Source organism: Anguilla anguilla, chromosome 5, assembly GCF_013347855.1.
Source record: "Anguilla anguilla isolate fAngAng1 chromosome 5, fAngAng1.pri, whole genome shotgun sequence".
Classification (NCBI taxonomy): Eukaryota; Metazoa; Chordata; class Actinopteri; order Anguilliformes; family Anguillidae; genus Anguilla; species Anguilla anguilla.
This window is the reverse complement of record NC_049205.1, coordinates 53,638,595-53,654,450: the sequence shown is the minus strand read 5'-3', so window position 1 is coordinate 53,654,450 and position 15,856 is coordinate 53,638,595. Positions and strand designations below refer to the sequence as shown.

Here is a 15,856-nt window from a genome sequence, read left to right as displayed (position 1 = left end):
CCGATTGCCAAAGTTTGATTCAGCCACTCTGTGCGTCATTAAGCTGTCACTCTTATCTTCTCTAGCTACTGGTAGAAGAATCACTAAGAATGGGGGGTAAAAAGATTACATTCTGACTGAGGTCATTATAACATTCAGTATTCAGCGAAGAAGCTAAATCAAGTATGAAAGACAGTAACACAAGGAGTTTTTCTATAAACCAGGCTGCAATTTTTTTATTCTTCTTCTTCCATAAAAGGCAAGCATATCAGGTGACCTGTTGCACTGCAAGACAGTCTGAGAACTTGCTAGCTTCAGTGAGCAATTTTCAAAATTAGCATCGCTGTGAAAGATTTGTCTTAATTTGGGTTTGCATTGTTCATGTGGCATGGATGAAACATGGTCACGTATCCAACAGACGGATGAGACATATGTAACCTAACAGCAAGGGAAGTTCTGCTTGTTCTTTGTAATCAAGTTTGACTGTGTTAATATCCTGGGTTTCCTTAAATGCAGTAGTTGGGCCGGACCCTACCAGCAGTGACACATGTGGGTGGAAAACTCACCAGCGGTGACATGGAGAGGTGACCTTGTCTCCAGGGTAGTACTCCTTCCCCTTCCAAAAACAGGGGCAGGCCTCAGGCTGAAAGCATTCATCTCCATGTTTCAACAACCTGGAAACCACAAGCACACATTTCGGCATCATTTATTTTCTCAGCAGATACTGCCGGACAGATACAGCTTACATTTTTGCATGCTATCCATTCATACAGCTGGATCAATGAAGAAATCAAGTACAGGTTAAGTCAAGGTTATAAGAGCAGTGCCAAGTAGCAAACATACAGCAGACCCCTAATGGCACCCCATCTGTACATCTGTCAGTCTGACAGTGTTTCACAAAATAGAGTGAAACCTATGGACCATCAAGGCCAGGCAGTTCAGATGAGTATATTATAAAGAGAAGACAAAATAGCTGGTGATCTTACTGCCAGCACAGTAATGGTGACTTCCCCGTTTTCGCGTTTTCATTAAAGTTATGCAAGCCCGGGTTATTGATGTCACCGGTGCTAGCAGTAGAAATAATATCCTCTCAGGCGCGTCCACGTTTTCAGGACACGTGGATATGGTGCATTCAGGATAGAGTTAAAGAGGAACCGGCGGAAACACAATCATGGCGACAACGCAACCTCGGAGAGAGAGAAAAACAGGCTTTGTTTTCTCTCTCAATCCGGCTCCCAAATTGTCAGACATACCCAGATAAGAATCTTTGTAATATTCGGGGGAGAAATATTCCCACTGCCGCCTCCACGGACAATAAAGCGTCACATTGAATGAGCGGGGGATAAACCTCAGGTTCATCTGCGTAATGTTACACCCCTGATAAAGTGCCGTTAACAGCTTTCTTTATCCGCACGCCAGGGCGCCCTATCAATTACTCTGATCAAAGAATCCATAACAATCTCTCCTTGAGCTCTGCGCGCACCGTTTATAAATAAACGTCCCCATTTGCATCATTCTGCGTTTTAATTAAACCCGAGTCGTGAACAAGCACAACGAGCGCTCCATTTCAGCGCATGCAACCCGTACGTGTCGTCATTATCGACCACTTGTGGAAGCACGACAAGAAATTAGAACTAATATTCGTTCAGCAGAAATAGCCAATACTGGGAACTTCATTTTACTGTATAAATATGCAAATATGCCATGACCTCAGCGTAGAGTGTAAAGCTCAAATAGCCATCGTGGGAAAACATTTTTATAGGTTCAGTTGATTATTATTGATTACTTATTGTGCAGTTTCCCAGAATAACAATGGAAGCACCACTGAAAAAAGAATAACTCAGCAAGGTAATAACCCAACAAGAACAACAACGGCGAGTCTGGAGCCACAGCCCCACAGTGCCACAGTAATAAATGAATTCCCACGGGCAGCGTTCCCTTAATTTCATGGCTCAGGGGTTTTGTGAGGAGGGTTGGAGAGAATCCATCCAGCAGTGATATATTTTGTTAATCTTTTGTTTTGGCCGGGTCATATTTCTGCCAGGGATGCAACGATGTGGAGGTGGAGAAACGCTGGTTCAGTTATGGGTGCTGTCGCCAGATAAAAATGGCCACAGTCTGTCTGCCAAAATATGGCAGCAGCAATCTTGCAATATATGCACTCACAATGCAAATATTTCTCAAAAGAAAATAAACCTGCTACTCGTTTACCACACAGTATATATCACAAAAGCATGTCAAATGGAGTATGAAATGTCTTAACTCTATTTAAAACTGTTGGATGGATTTGAGTAAAAAAATTGAGCTTTTCTGTGAACATAAATTAGTTGCAATACTGTAACAGGAAAGCCATACATCTAAAATCTATTTTATTTCATAGGAAAATAGTAAAGTTCACATTTAAGGAACGAGCAACACTGACTGCCACTGTTTCCATGGGCATGAGTCAGAAACATACTGACGCTCCTCATCTTTATTCTTTTTGTATTGTCACAGTGTGATGCAGCGGTTTCGAAATGGAATTAGCATCTTTCTGCCTCCGGGATAAAGCGTACACCTTTTTACTGTGGGTGAAATTAAAAAGTGATGACGGTCTCAAACAGGTTGCAGGAATTCCTTTAAGAAGCTTACCAGTCACCTGATCCCGCAGTCCACCTGTTTATTGCATAAATACGAAAAGTATCTAAGTTTATAGCGTGAAATAAAAGCTAAGCTACAGTAATTGCCTTGGATAAATTACAAATGTTCATTACTATTGGAATGCTTCTGTTAAAAAAAACAACTTTTATTCCAGCCATTCTTGAGAGAGAGAACGAAAAAGTGAGTGAGTGCATGAGGAGGGGGGCAGTTACAACAATTTTCTATTCTTATTGAAGGGGGAGAGAGGGAGAAATAGAGGGGAAGAGAGAAGAGAGAATGATAGCAATATGAAGGATGCTCAAGTGGCTATTATAAAGCAGCTATTATATTATCATATTTAGAAATAACTGTGTCCCGGCCACATGCCCCTGATCCTGTGTTTCAGACAGCCCTCCCAGGGTTAAGCCATTAGCAACAGAACAGCATGGGCAGTCAAACATGCCACATTCAGCCTTTAGCAAAATGACAAAACTTGAAATTCCCATCAAGTTTTGGGAGTGCATGACAGTATATCTCTTATCTCATGCTCAATTTCATAATCTCCAAGAAAGTTCTAACTTCATTTTCTAGGTTGGTACTAAAAGAGTGGCTGCCCAAGCAGATACAACAAAGTAAATATGAAGATCAACCAGATTTAAAACAATTCTCACTGAATACAAATCATCCCTTTCAGCTTTACTCTTTGAGTATCTTTTGATTTACCAAGCCGTGCATTCAATCTTCTCCTGAAAAAAGCACTGCTGTTTTTCTAAAATTCATCAGCCCATCCAAACATTATATTGGTGTGTTACCAAAATTGAAAAAAAAAAAAAAAAAATAGAAAAATAATAGGGCTACTTGACCCTGACCTTGAGACTTTACACCACAAAGGATTCTGGGAAGCTCAGATGGCATTTGCGTCAGGATCATAATCCATGAGTAATTAGTCATGCTAGAGACCAAATGACACGCCGAGATGGAGCTCTCCGTGTACGTGCGTACACTCCTCTGATTGGGTGGAGCGCTGGCATTTCACCGGGACTTTCCACACTCTTCACAATATCCATATTCAGAGGATAATGATGCGTACGGTGGATCTCAAGAACTGAAGCTTCAGTGTCTAAGGCTGCCTATGACTCGGGGACTTAACCCTTTATTACCACTCAACTCTTAATAGTCAGCACCAGTACAGCAATACCTTAAATGACACATGATCTGTGACCCTACAGCTATACTGTACCTGTATGGATTTTAACACACAGGATATGCGCACCTGCGTTTCGGAAGAGCCCTTTGAAATGCATAATTGTCACACTGAGGATATTAACTCTTACTTTTTATCGAAAACAGCACAAAGTCCACCTTTGTAGAAGGCAAATAAAATGAATTCTCCTGTCAGCACTGCCAATAATGATTTCCCATTATGGCCCCTTAAGGCTGGTTCTGATGAACCAGCTCTTTCGCTTTCTGATTTCTAAGGGATTGTGGGAACGGGGGGGAGCTAATTACTTCAATGCCCGGCTTGGAAATTAAGACATGCAATATAGGCTTTGGTGCTTCGATTTCACTGCAATGAGCTTTGATGTAGCCTACATTGAATGGAGCGTATTTTCCCTGTGAAGTTAACTGATGTTAATTGTATAGGTTAAGAGCTCGTTTATTCTCAAAGCCATCGGGCCCCATTCTATCCCCCAGGTTACTTTGTAAACTTTCAACCAATCAGACAGCACATTTTCCCTTTAGTGTGGCCAGGGATGGCTTAATTTTAAGAAAATTAAAACCGTTGATTGATTGATCCCTATCTGAGCACAGACTGTTCTGTTGAAAACAGGGGCATATTACACAGAAGAAGCAGCACAGCTAGAATCCCCAGACCTTCTGGTGTATACAGTTTTTTGGACTTTTACTTTCTTCGGTGGAATACTTCCTGATGTGAACCAGCCCATTTTCTCTCCTCGGGGCACCAATGTGCCACCCATACCAAGCACAAGGTACGCTACGGGACACTTGACAAACCCTGGCCAGCTTGAACCTACCATTCACCTGGTAGCATGAAGCCGATAGAATGGAATGGAATCTCATCACTCTGGGCCATGTCTCCATTAATAACATAGCCCATATTCCAGCCTGTAAAGACCCTGCTATAGGGCTTAGCCTGCGCTGGCTGGTCCCGGCCAGCCTTTTAACCATAGCTTGCACACTATTGTTCCACAAGGTCTAGCCTGCATTCATGCCGAATGGCTTTTAACTGACTGAACCACCGTTGTTTGGCTAACCTTTGGCTTCTGTGAATAGCATGAGGAGTGCTGCAACAAAACAGACCATGGCTGAATGGTACTTTTTAATCATTGCCCTACCACTGGAGTTATCAATACTCCCATCGCCCAGCAGCATAAGGCTGCCTTTGTGTTCATATTTACCACAAACTAGATGCCAGCCTATCGGGTTGCAGGCATTTATTAAACATTCGTGACAGGGATTTCATGCCGCAAGAGTTGCTCGCCCATGATGGTCAAGGTGACTAACCGTGTTCCGTGTTTGGGGTTGCCCGGCATCCGAAAAGGTCGGCGAGTGGGCGTGGCAGCAGGTGACAGACACTCGGCTTCTGTCCGTTATCTTAGATATCGACTTCCTCCGTGGTGTCTAGACTGGTTTCCCTTTCAAAAGGTATCAGTATCAATTGACCGAACAAGACCGCAGCTACTTTCTGTGTCCCTCTGGAGAGGATTAAGCATGGTATTGCTGTGTATCTAGGCCCCCTGGAACAGGGCCTTTATGAACAGCAAAAATCAAAAAAGACAAAAGTGAAGCCTTAAAATTGCAAACTGATGTGAAGTGCTAATAGCTTAGGCTAGCTTTCAAAGCACACAACAAATTAGAATAAACAGAGCACAGTCACTCAACATGTGTGCTCAGAAGTGCACTTCATCTTTCAGTCCGACTTCTTCACAAGCAGCACTGGTGTCAAGATTACTTGCACCTCTTAACGTCACTCCATGTTCAGTGTTGCAAAAACTGTGCCTCATTTCTCAATAAATATTTGCTTTATATCATTTTTCTTTTTTTAAATCTATGGAGACCATACATGAATAAAAGGGATACAGGCCAATGCCTATTGTTCAGTGTTATGTAGTTTTGTCTTTTTATGCACCTCAAATTATTTCAGGGTTTGAGCCTATTTGTATTTCGTTAAAATAATGGATATGTACTCAAAAAACCTGGGCTTACATTCACTTGCTAAAGGGACCACAGCCCCCCAATAGGGAACTGAAGATTTAGTAGCTAATGTGTGCATTACAATGAACACCAAATCTCAAATTGTATCTGGTGAAATGGTATCATTTATTTATGTGATTTTTCTTCAGAAATCTGACAAAACAATTTACCAACCAATGTCTACATCCTGCTGAGATCTATAAGCTCGGTGCAATGGCTGACACACTGAGCTCAGTGGAACAAATGGACAAATGCAGCACATTGCACAGACATTTTGGGTTAGCCACACAGAGCTTGCAGTTCTTAAGTTTCAATTCATAAAAAGCCCACTTAACCCTAACACCGACTCGCAGACATGCGGCATTAAGCGGATCGGGTGGCCTTAATCTGAGCTATACAGCCAGTGCTAGGCTCCTCCTCTATGTAAAGGCTGTTCCCCTTCTGGGAGAGAAGGCTAAGGAGGCTAAGCTCTCATCAGACGCTGATCGTAGGTGAGGTAATGGGAACGCTCCCCGCAGAAATCAATCCTGGGAAACACTGCTGAGTGCTCGGAGAGGAAATCTCAAGTTACAGGCGAAATTACGTTATAGAAGTAACGCTAGCCCGTAGCTGCTTTCACGGACAGCAATGTTTCTGAGAGGTCTCACATTTAAAGCCAGAATATTCCACAAATAGGGCCCCCCCACTGTGCCTCTCCCCAGTAAAAAAGGTCAAGTTGAAAGATGAACCAGAAATTGCTGTGACGCTACCCAGACGTTTCCATACAAGATTAGCCAACGTAAAAGCTGCCCTTCCTGGCCGACTTACATTCATGGATCAGTAGCGCTGGGACTGACAGTCGGTCCTTTCCGTAGGCTCACACATCAATGCTCTCACTATGCAGCACGGCCCTGCCCTCAAACTGGAACCGAACCAGCTCTGACTCCAGCTGAACCCGCCCCTGACCCGCTCCCACCCAAACACCCCCAACCCCCCACCTGCCGGAAGGGAAACAACCGTTCATCTACAGCCAGGACAGAAACCTGGACATAACAGTGTAGATACTGTACCAGAGAGCAAGGTTTCACAAGCTAGTCCCACTAAAGCCTGGACTTGTGGCTGAAAAACCCCAACTCAACAAAGCACCTCAGCTATCCTCACCTTCCTCTAATATGGGAGCAAGCCTGAAGCCTGATGCCACTGTATCATGAATCCATGCAGTGCATGTAGCCATTCAGAACAATATAAATATTTCGGCTACCTATTGCAATGATCACAATATTTGCAATGTTTGCAGGATCCGTCATAGGACGTTTACTTTAACTGAAATTCTAAAATGTGACATTTTGTGTGAGGACACTTGGAACTCCGTCAAGGAGATCCTATTTTTAAAAGCCCTGCATCAGAACTGTCAGTTATTAGCAGAGTTAGAAAATACAAATCCACAAAGAGGATGAACCAAACTTGTTAGAGAAAGCTAAAACATTACAAGATAGCAAATGCAATGGAATTAGGTTCCGTGGATTACATTTTCACCTATTTCCAGAGAAATTCAGTCTTTAAAACAGCTGTACGGAACTGGAGTCACGCTTCCAGTCCAGAATTCTGCAGGTGACCATGAAAACTCACCCAGGTGGGCAGGCACAGCCAGGAACGCAAGGCTCGTGAGCTGAGCAGGTGAGGTTGAGCAGGTGCGACTCGCAGGTCTGTTCGCACGCCAGCCCTCTCTCCGATGCAGGTGCATCAGCGAGGTCATCGCAATCCAGGTAGTGCTGGCCAGGTGGACACATCTTATCTGGAGGAAAGAGTATCTTATGTTGTGCTTGTCCTTTGAGCATCCGGCTACGGACATTAATATGGGGCATGCCCTACCAATGTATAATATGGTGGATGGCATACTTAGTATCCCAATATTAATATTTACTTCAGAAAAAGGGAGACCATAGCCCAATTTTGCTTTAATTGATTAATTTCCTGATATACTGGTTGGTTTCTCTTAATGGAGGCCATTTTTAAGATGACATGGCACTCGGAGATGAATTCTGCTAAAGGTTGACTGCAGTCAGTTACAAACTCAAATGAATGCAACATACAACAAACCATAGTATACAATAAAAGTACTGTACAGCATCATAAATGAAGCACCATATAGTACAGTAAATTAAACTTACCAATAATGGAGCTTTGGGAAACCATTCTACCATCTTGGCAAACCCTGTGTTGAAGAAAAAGGTGTAAGCACATCAGCGGCATGAAGAAGTGGCTGTTACTGCTGAGATCAATAATTATTGGCTATTTGGTCAAGGAAAGTGGAATGAACAGGAGGATCTTACTGTACACCTGCTGAGCTCATGATCACGTCTCCAGGAGAGTACTCAGCACCCAGGTAGCTGCATGGACATTGACTTCTGGAGAAATCACACACAGAACACCAACTCACATACACAGAACACCAACTCATACAAACAGAACACCAGCTCACACACAGAACGCCAAGTCACACACAGAATGCCAAATCACACACAGAACACTAACCCACACACAAAACACAAGCTCACACAAACAGAACACCAACTCACACACAAGGTAAAAATACTTCCTTTCTCCAACTTCCAAACTGTAGCACAGGGTCGTGTTTACGTTTAATGTCAGAACCCATTTCTTTTGGTTAAGAACACACATAAGAGACAAAAATGTGAGACTGGGGAGATCAGAGTAAAACAGTGTCAGTATTGTCTTCATTTGTGCATTTTATGATTGTACTTTCAGACTTCATATACTCAAAAACTCCACCTAAAATGGAACCACAGAAAAAAAATGAGTGGCAGCACTAATGAACAGTTTAGCTAAAGTTAAAAGTCCCTGCAACATACAGGCCATGGCAACACACCCAGGCTCTGCACAACAAATTCTTTCTCGCTGGTTATCAGATATCTGTGTCGTCCACAGCTTCCAGGAGAATGAATGGCTGTTCTCACAGAGAATTCCTTGATGTAACTCTAGCACATGTTCAGTAAAGCACAGAGCTACCAGAAGATGCAAAAACCCCAGGACACTTTAGAGAAATAAAACAGCATGTCTTTTGGGGCAAATGAATCTCGCTCTCACAGTGTGTTCAGAAGAGATTACTCGACCCCATGGTTTAATTCCTGTGCGTCAGTGTTTTAGAGGAATTCTATGGTTGAACAATTCAGTTGAAAACCTGCCGTCTAAACTGAGAAGTCTGAACGTAATTCTACCACACAATTGTTTTAAAATGTATAATGCCCAAGAAATAAGCATTTAGCTTAAAAAACCTATTAAAGAACAGGAATTATAAAAACAGTAGGGATAGTTACTGATATTTTGAACTATGTTATACAGTGAAAAAAATAGCACTATAATATATGTGCGCGTATGTGTGTGTGCGGCTGCTGTTGGTGGTAGTTCACCTGTGCACACAGGTGTGCGTGTGTGGCTGCTGTAGGTGATAGTTTACCTGAGCACACAGGTGTGTATATGGCTGCTCCAGAAGGCGGTGGTTTACCTTTCCACGCAGGTGTGTGTGCGGCTGCTGTAGAAGGTTCCAGAGGGGCAGACGCAGCCCTCCTCACACTCCTCGTCACAGTGCTGAGGGGAGGACAGGGCAGAGCAGCGGTGCTGGCAGGAGGACACACAGGTCCCGTACTCCATTGTCGCAGGGCACAGGGGAGCTGTAGAAAAGCAGAGGCGACTGCTAATAACACCCACGGATTCCCACAGCTATGTAAAGGAATGGTGGCCTGCCTTCATTTGTGGTGCATACTCTGTAAAAGAATTGCTGTAAATTTACAAATTGCTGTAAACAGCAAACTACCATTTTACAGTATCATACTGTATATAATACAATGCATTTTGGGAGCTTCTGTACAGCTGTGTTTGTTTTCAGTAAATTACTTAGGAATGCACTACATTTCTGGATGTCGACTGAAAAAACAAGATAACATTTTGGCAGGGAGTTCCTTCTGCCTTTATTCTCTTAATTCCGCTGTTCCAAAACATATGTCAGCCTAGGCCTATATGTTGTTTCCCATGGAAGATTAAACGCGCCAAATGAAATAAATAATTATATAAGTAAATATATAAATAAATAATGAAATTGGTCAATAATTAAATACTTAATTTTATTTCGAAATAAATAATTGCCACCTTATGCTTGTCTACGGAAGAGGATTAGGGCCACATGTGTAACGTGAATATATCATCCCATAATAACACGTTGCATTTCCGAATCACTTATTTCCGAATGGCGTTTTATTTTAAAATGGTACGACCTCTTGTCAATCAACACGAGGAGGTAGTGATCGCTCACACGTTCAGGCAAAAGCAGCAGCACTGCAAATATCGATCTGCATGTTAAAATTATAGATAGTAACTCCTAGTGCTATAGCTATTGATGTACTAGCCGCTTGACGCACATCTAATCCAAACATAGGGTGCAGATCAATAAATAATCCATCCACAAATTTATTGAATGAATGCAAATCCTTTATTGGAATTAAAGCAAGTCGCAAAAACACAAAACGCACAAGTTAAGCTTCATAAAGGATAACGCTATCTCAGTCATACTAACCAATTCTAAATCTCATGTGATCAAGAACATTGCTTGCTTGCTAGGTAGCTAGCGGGGCTAATGCAGCTAGTCGTCCAACTCGCAGATCCTGCCTAGCACAGTTGGTGAAGGGTCTTCATGGCTGTCTCACAGAACACAAACAGAAGCTAGTTTTAACTAGTGACTAGCAAATGATAGTGCCTTTATTTAGATCCAACACTCAAACGTTTGCTTGATTGTTTTTTTTTTTTTCAGAAATAGCATCATCAGAACGTTAACTAGATAACTAACTAGGAATATCGCCTACTGTTTGGTAGCTAGCCAGCTAGAAGTGCTAATGTCGCTAGCTGCCCCACTCACAGTTCTCGGTCAACAGGGCTGTCTCCATTACTGTCTCTTCGAATGCTGACAGAAACTAGAAAGCTAGTTTTAACTAGCTAATTAGCACATGCCAGTGCAGTTATATTGATCCACCGTGCAAACGTTTCCTTACCGACTCTTTATGTATTATTCAGCTAGCATTATCTAGTTAAGAACACCTCCGATGCTTACTGCCTAATTAGCAAGGCAGCGGAGCAAATTCCAATATATAGCCACCCCAGTCGCAGTTCCTGTCAGCAGGACTATCTCCACATTAACCGAAGCTAGAACGCTACTTTCAGCTAGCTACTTAGCACATGACAGTGTCGTTGTTTTGATCCAGCACTCAAACGTTTCCTTAACTTTTTATTCATTATTCATCTTAAGTTAGCGAGTAACTGAGAACCCATTGCTTGCTACCAAGCTGGCGGAGCAAATGCCGCTAGCCACCCCACTCTCAGTTCTCGGTAAGCACTTGATCTTCATGGCGCACTGACAAAGCTGGAAAGGTAGTTTTACAGTGATTACGTCTTTTTGTAGGCCAATTTGGGAGTTACTTCCGCCATGGGTTCCCTCGGCAAATTTCCAATTCATTTTTCCCTTATCATTTCGTCTTCTGTCGAAAATAAGGTATGTGGTTAACGTATGTGGAAGAGAGTTTCACGTTTTGTTCTAAGAGATAAATCACACCCATTAATATCTCAACCGTGAATTTAGAAGCCATTATGTACTTTAAAAAGTAAGTTGCTAGCAAGTTGCTATGTTGAAACTACAACGGTTGTCGCGTGCAGGCCGGCTAGTATGGAAACTTGAGTGGCGACCATTGTTGTAGTTTCAATATAGCAACTTGTTAGCAACTTACTTTTTAAAAACAGATAACAGATTCGTTCACAACAGACGAAACTAAATCCCTATGGGAAAAATGCATTGGAGATCTGACCAGGGAACCTATGGCTCAAAAAGCGAACTTACTTCCGGGGTTCATTCTCAGTAACTGATGAATTGTTAGAATACTTGTAAACGGACTTTAAGATTACCCACAGATCTCAAAGGCTGAACTAACTTCGGAACTCCAAAACGTTCCATCCCACTGGACCCCTTGGCAGTAGCTGTAAGGCCGCAGGAGGAGGAGGAGGAGGTGCAGAGGGAGGCTCTCTGCAGGGAGCGGGAGGGGCAGAGCGACACTCACCGCACTCAGAGACGCGGGCCCTGAACTCCACGATGACGCCGTGCTTGCGGCACTGCCGGGCGTAGTGCGCCAGGGCCGAGCACAGGCAGGGCTGCCCGCACTTGCAGGTGTCGCCCCGGCACTGGCGGTGGAAGAGCGCCGGGCTCAGGTACTCGTGGCAGGAGGCAAACAGGTCCTGGTTTAGGATATCACACATTTCAGCCGCGTAGGAGGCTGGCAGGAGCAGGGGGGAGGGAGGGAGTGAGAGAGAGGGAGTAAGGGGGAGAGAAAGAGAGAGAATAAGGGGGAGGTTATCTTGTTACACATCGATATAAGCTGTTACAATGTCTGCCGTTCACAGCTGATGCCAACGGGGCTGTGGGTCAGTCAGCTGCTGGCTTTGGTATGGCACATGCTGAAACAGATTCAAATGACTTAAGTGTCCTTAATGTCAGGTATGTGACTGGCATAGCAAGCAGTGCCCGCTTCAGAGGTAAGGGCTGGAGTGTATGTGTGTGTACTGTACGTTGAATATGTGCCCGCTGGCTGTGCTGGCACCTTTCTTCACAGACTAGAGAGCTGTGGGATCCACCCTACACTGTTATTTCACAGGGGTTTGATTACAGAATATCATGGTGTGATAAACAGTGGCCTGCCACGTATGTATTTAACAGGCAGGGGGGAAATGAGCTGGAGAACTGCACACAAGGCTGTCCAGAGAAACGGTGATCACCGGGGAGCCTGAAACGCGCTCAGTTTGTTTGTTTGCTTGCCCTTCCTAGATTGAATGCAGTGTACTGAAGAGTGGCTTATAAACCAAACTTGAGCAAGTAGCCGAGCCGAGCGCAGCCCAGCCTCCCAACAACAGACGCTCTCTTGTTCTGCCTGGCCTTATTTTGGCAGCGTTATGGGGTGCTGGGGGGAGTTCCTGCTTGGGCTTGGCGAGCCAGCCATAAGTCTGCGTCTAATGGGACGGGACAGGGCAGGATGGGACGCTGCAGCGACTGGGGGGCGGGGGGGTGCTGGTCTCACCTGCCTGCTGGTGTGTGTCGCACGGGTCCAGCTGGGGTAGGCTGGGGCTGGGGACGCAAGCCGAGGAGAGCCTCCAGGAGTTCCCAAACAGCTGTGGAGTGCTCTCTATCATCCCTGAGGGGGAGCTGCGACACGGGGGGAACAGGGCATTTAATCACTCTGCTGAAACACTATCATGGCATATCTGCAAGGAATCAAATTAAATTTGATTCATAATTTAATGTTGTCACGATAACAATTCAGTTTTTTTATTTTGTTCAGTTAATTTTGGTGATCGCTGAACCAAATTGTGTTTACTTAGATAAGACCTAAGACTTGCATTCACTTGTAAGTTGTGAGCAATTTTTTGACTGAATCCAAGTCTTAGGCTTTTGGAGGAGGCATCTTTGTGAAAAGCATTATCATTAGGAGCAAAATTAACATGCTGTACAGAATGAAAATGTACAGTAAAAGAAACCACCAGCTGTTTTACCAGAGTAAATCTCAGCTTGAAATCTCATCGAGATAAGCTTACTTCTAAGAACAGTGTTGTCAGTGCAGTATGTGCCCTGTACTACAAAGCACAGGTTTCTGCGGTGTAGGGCTGGGGTTTGGTATTTGAGAGCAGCTGGAGTTGTCTTTCACTGCCATTCGATGCGGTTTGAAAGTTAGTGGCAGACCCAGTGCCAGAGCCCAGTGCCAGAGAGAGAGAGAGAGAAAGAGGCTGAAAAAGTGAGTGAGAGGGAGAGAGAAACCATTTAACTGGGGGGAAGTTTGGACAGAAAGCGGGTCAGAAAGACGAAGCTCACAGGAAGTCATCCTGAATGTTTCCATTGAAGGTGCCGCACAGTCCCACGGTGTCCTCCTTCCACAGGGGGTCCACCTGCAGGTAGAGACGAAACTCCCGCCAGTTGTACTGCAGACGCAGGCCTTGAGCCACGGCCCTCACCTGCAGGAACATGGAGGACAGCTCCTGGATGTGAAACACCTCTAGGGACAAACAGAGGGGTGCGTTAGTGCGGCAGGCTCCAGGCCGCAACAAACCCACAAAGTCACACTGCTCAAAATCCTCACCATTACAAAGTACCAAACACTGATTTTAGTGTTACATTTTTGTGATTTTTTTTATTTTTTGTTTGTCGTCGAAACATATTCACGGGCTCCATGCAGACTTCCAAATCCTCAAGCAAAAAGCATTCATTTTTGCATGAGAACCTGAGCCAAAATGAAGGATGAGAATGACATTTGCTACCAGGGGAACATGAAAAAGTTTTGTGAAGACAGATAATGCGCCATTTCTTGTGGACTCTTTTGTTCCATTCTCTCCCTCCGCAGAGAGGCCGTCACCCTACACCCAAAAGCCATTACATTGGGAACGGATGACCAAGGGGGCGAGGGAATACAATGTTAATGTACTAAATATGAGGTTACCATCTGAATATGGCAGGGAGATTCTGTACTGGCTTGATATGAAGACCTCGCCACTGTGACTCATTGTGATCTCGGTCTTTGGATCCTCATCAAGAATCAGGTTAACTGATTGGATGCAAGCCCCATCCAGATTCTGTAGGCGAGACACAGAGTAATTTTACTGAGAACTGAGACACGGTGTCTATACAGAGAATTATGGAGTTATGGAAGAGACATAGAGAGAAGTAAGAGGGTTTTTTGAAGGAAAATTGGGGAATGGTAGTTAGGTAGAGAATCGAGACTGGGTATTTAGAGAAAGACGTTTTCAGAAGTGTTTACTTTACGTTGAGTACAGTCAATGGTACAATTTCAGCCATGATATTCTCTATCAAGCAAATCATGAAAACTGTCCTTCAGAATTTTCTGAAAAGCTGCTCCAAGCCTGAAAAGCCTTGATTAGCTGTAATATTTCAGTCAATGGCGATAGAAATCCTCATAATTTGATAACTGCTATAAAACTGCTAGTATTTTCCACCATGACATTTAAAATGTATTTTTATTTATTTATTTCCATTAAGCACATAATTCTATTATTTAAACAGCATCACTTCATTATAAACAATGCACAGGTACGGAATACCACTGGCTAAATTTCAGTTTTCAAAGCGCAAGACAAATTCATGATTAATTGACACGAGCACTGTGTTTTTATCAAATTGGCTAACCCTTTGTGAGAAACCTCAGCAAGTCCAATTTCAGTCTTTCTCCAGGATGAGTTCTCGTAAGCTGGGGAAATCTAACCTGACGGTGAATTATCTGGCCATATGAATTGTTTCTTTCATAAGTGGCAGGTGTGCTCATGCGGACTACAGGCTCTTTCAGTGGCTGGTTTACAGGATCTTGACTTATCCAGCACCACTCTCTTCATCTGCCAACTACAAAGACATTCAGTCCGTCACTCAAGACCCAGATAAGGTAATCCAAGGCAATTGCTCGTCTTGTCTAGAATGTGTGGGACATTTTATACAGGGCCCACTTAGCTGCACGTTGAGTTTTAATATCAGCAGTCCCGAGGCACTGGGAAATTGGCGTCTTTGTAGAAGAGAAGATCCCGGTCTTTTGTAGCTTTTTCATGTTTTATCTGTCTCAGCGCCCGAGGGGTTGATCGTGACACAAACACGTTTCAGAGGTCGCCTTTATCCGCTCCCGGCTGCTGGGTTTAGAGCCAAAATGTCTGAATGCAAGCCCTTTCCAGGCCATTACGCCAACTGCAAGGCTACAAAACGTTTCCTCTAAACCCGTAATTCTCTTTTTGTATAATAATTATCCAGGCCTGAATTGTACCGAGAATACTAAACATGAAGTAATGGTTTGAAAGGTAATATTTAAAAGGAGGTAGGGGCCAGCATGTAACAAGCATTTTGCATCTGTGTCTGTGGATTTGAATGGTAATATGATTGCTCAGGGTATGTCTGAAGAATTGAAATTGAAACCTGAAATTTGTAAATGCAACATAAATCAATAGCCTCAAGTAGCTGTGTTTG

General features: G+C 43.6%; 1 protein-coding gene across 1 annotated transcript in view; it reads right to left on the bottom strand.

The window, feature by feature from the left end:
• The window catches only part of otog (otogelin), a 65,884-nt gene that overhangs the window by 27,603 nt on the left and 22,425 nt on the right, over nucleotides 1-15,856 (bottom strand). Inside the window, exons 14-22 of the mRNA XM_035419518.1 lie at nucleotides 14,334-14,466; nucleotides 13,712-13,892; nucleotides 12,924-13,048; nucleotides 11,913-12,125; nucleotides 9,320-9,485; nucleotides 8,127-8,201; nucleotides 7,965-8,008; nucleotides 7,423-7,588; nucleotides 546-653 (exon numbers count right to left, since the gene is read on the bottom strand). Of these exons, the coding sequence (XP_035275409.1) occupies nucleotides 546-653; nucleotides 7,423-7,588; nucleotides 7,965-8,008; nucleotides 8,127-8,201; nucleotides 9,320-9,485; nucleotides 11,913-12,125; nucleotides 12,924-13,048; nucleotides 13,712-13,892; nucleotides 14,334-14,466 (1,211 nt within the window). The remainder of the gene's footprint in view (nucleotides 1-545; nucleotides 654-7,422; nucleotides 7,589-7,964; nucleotides 8,009-8,126; nucleotides 8,202-9,319; nucleotides 9,486-11,912; nucleotides 12,126-12,923; nucleotides 13,049-13,711; nucleotides 13,893-14,333; nucleotides 14,467-15,856) is intronic.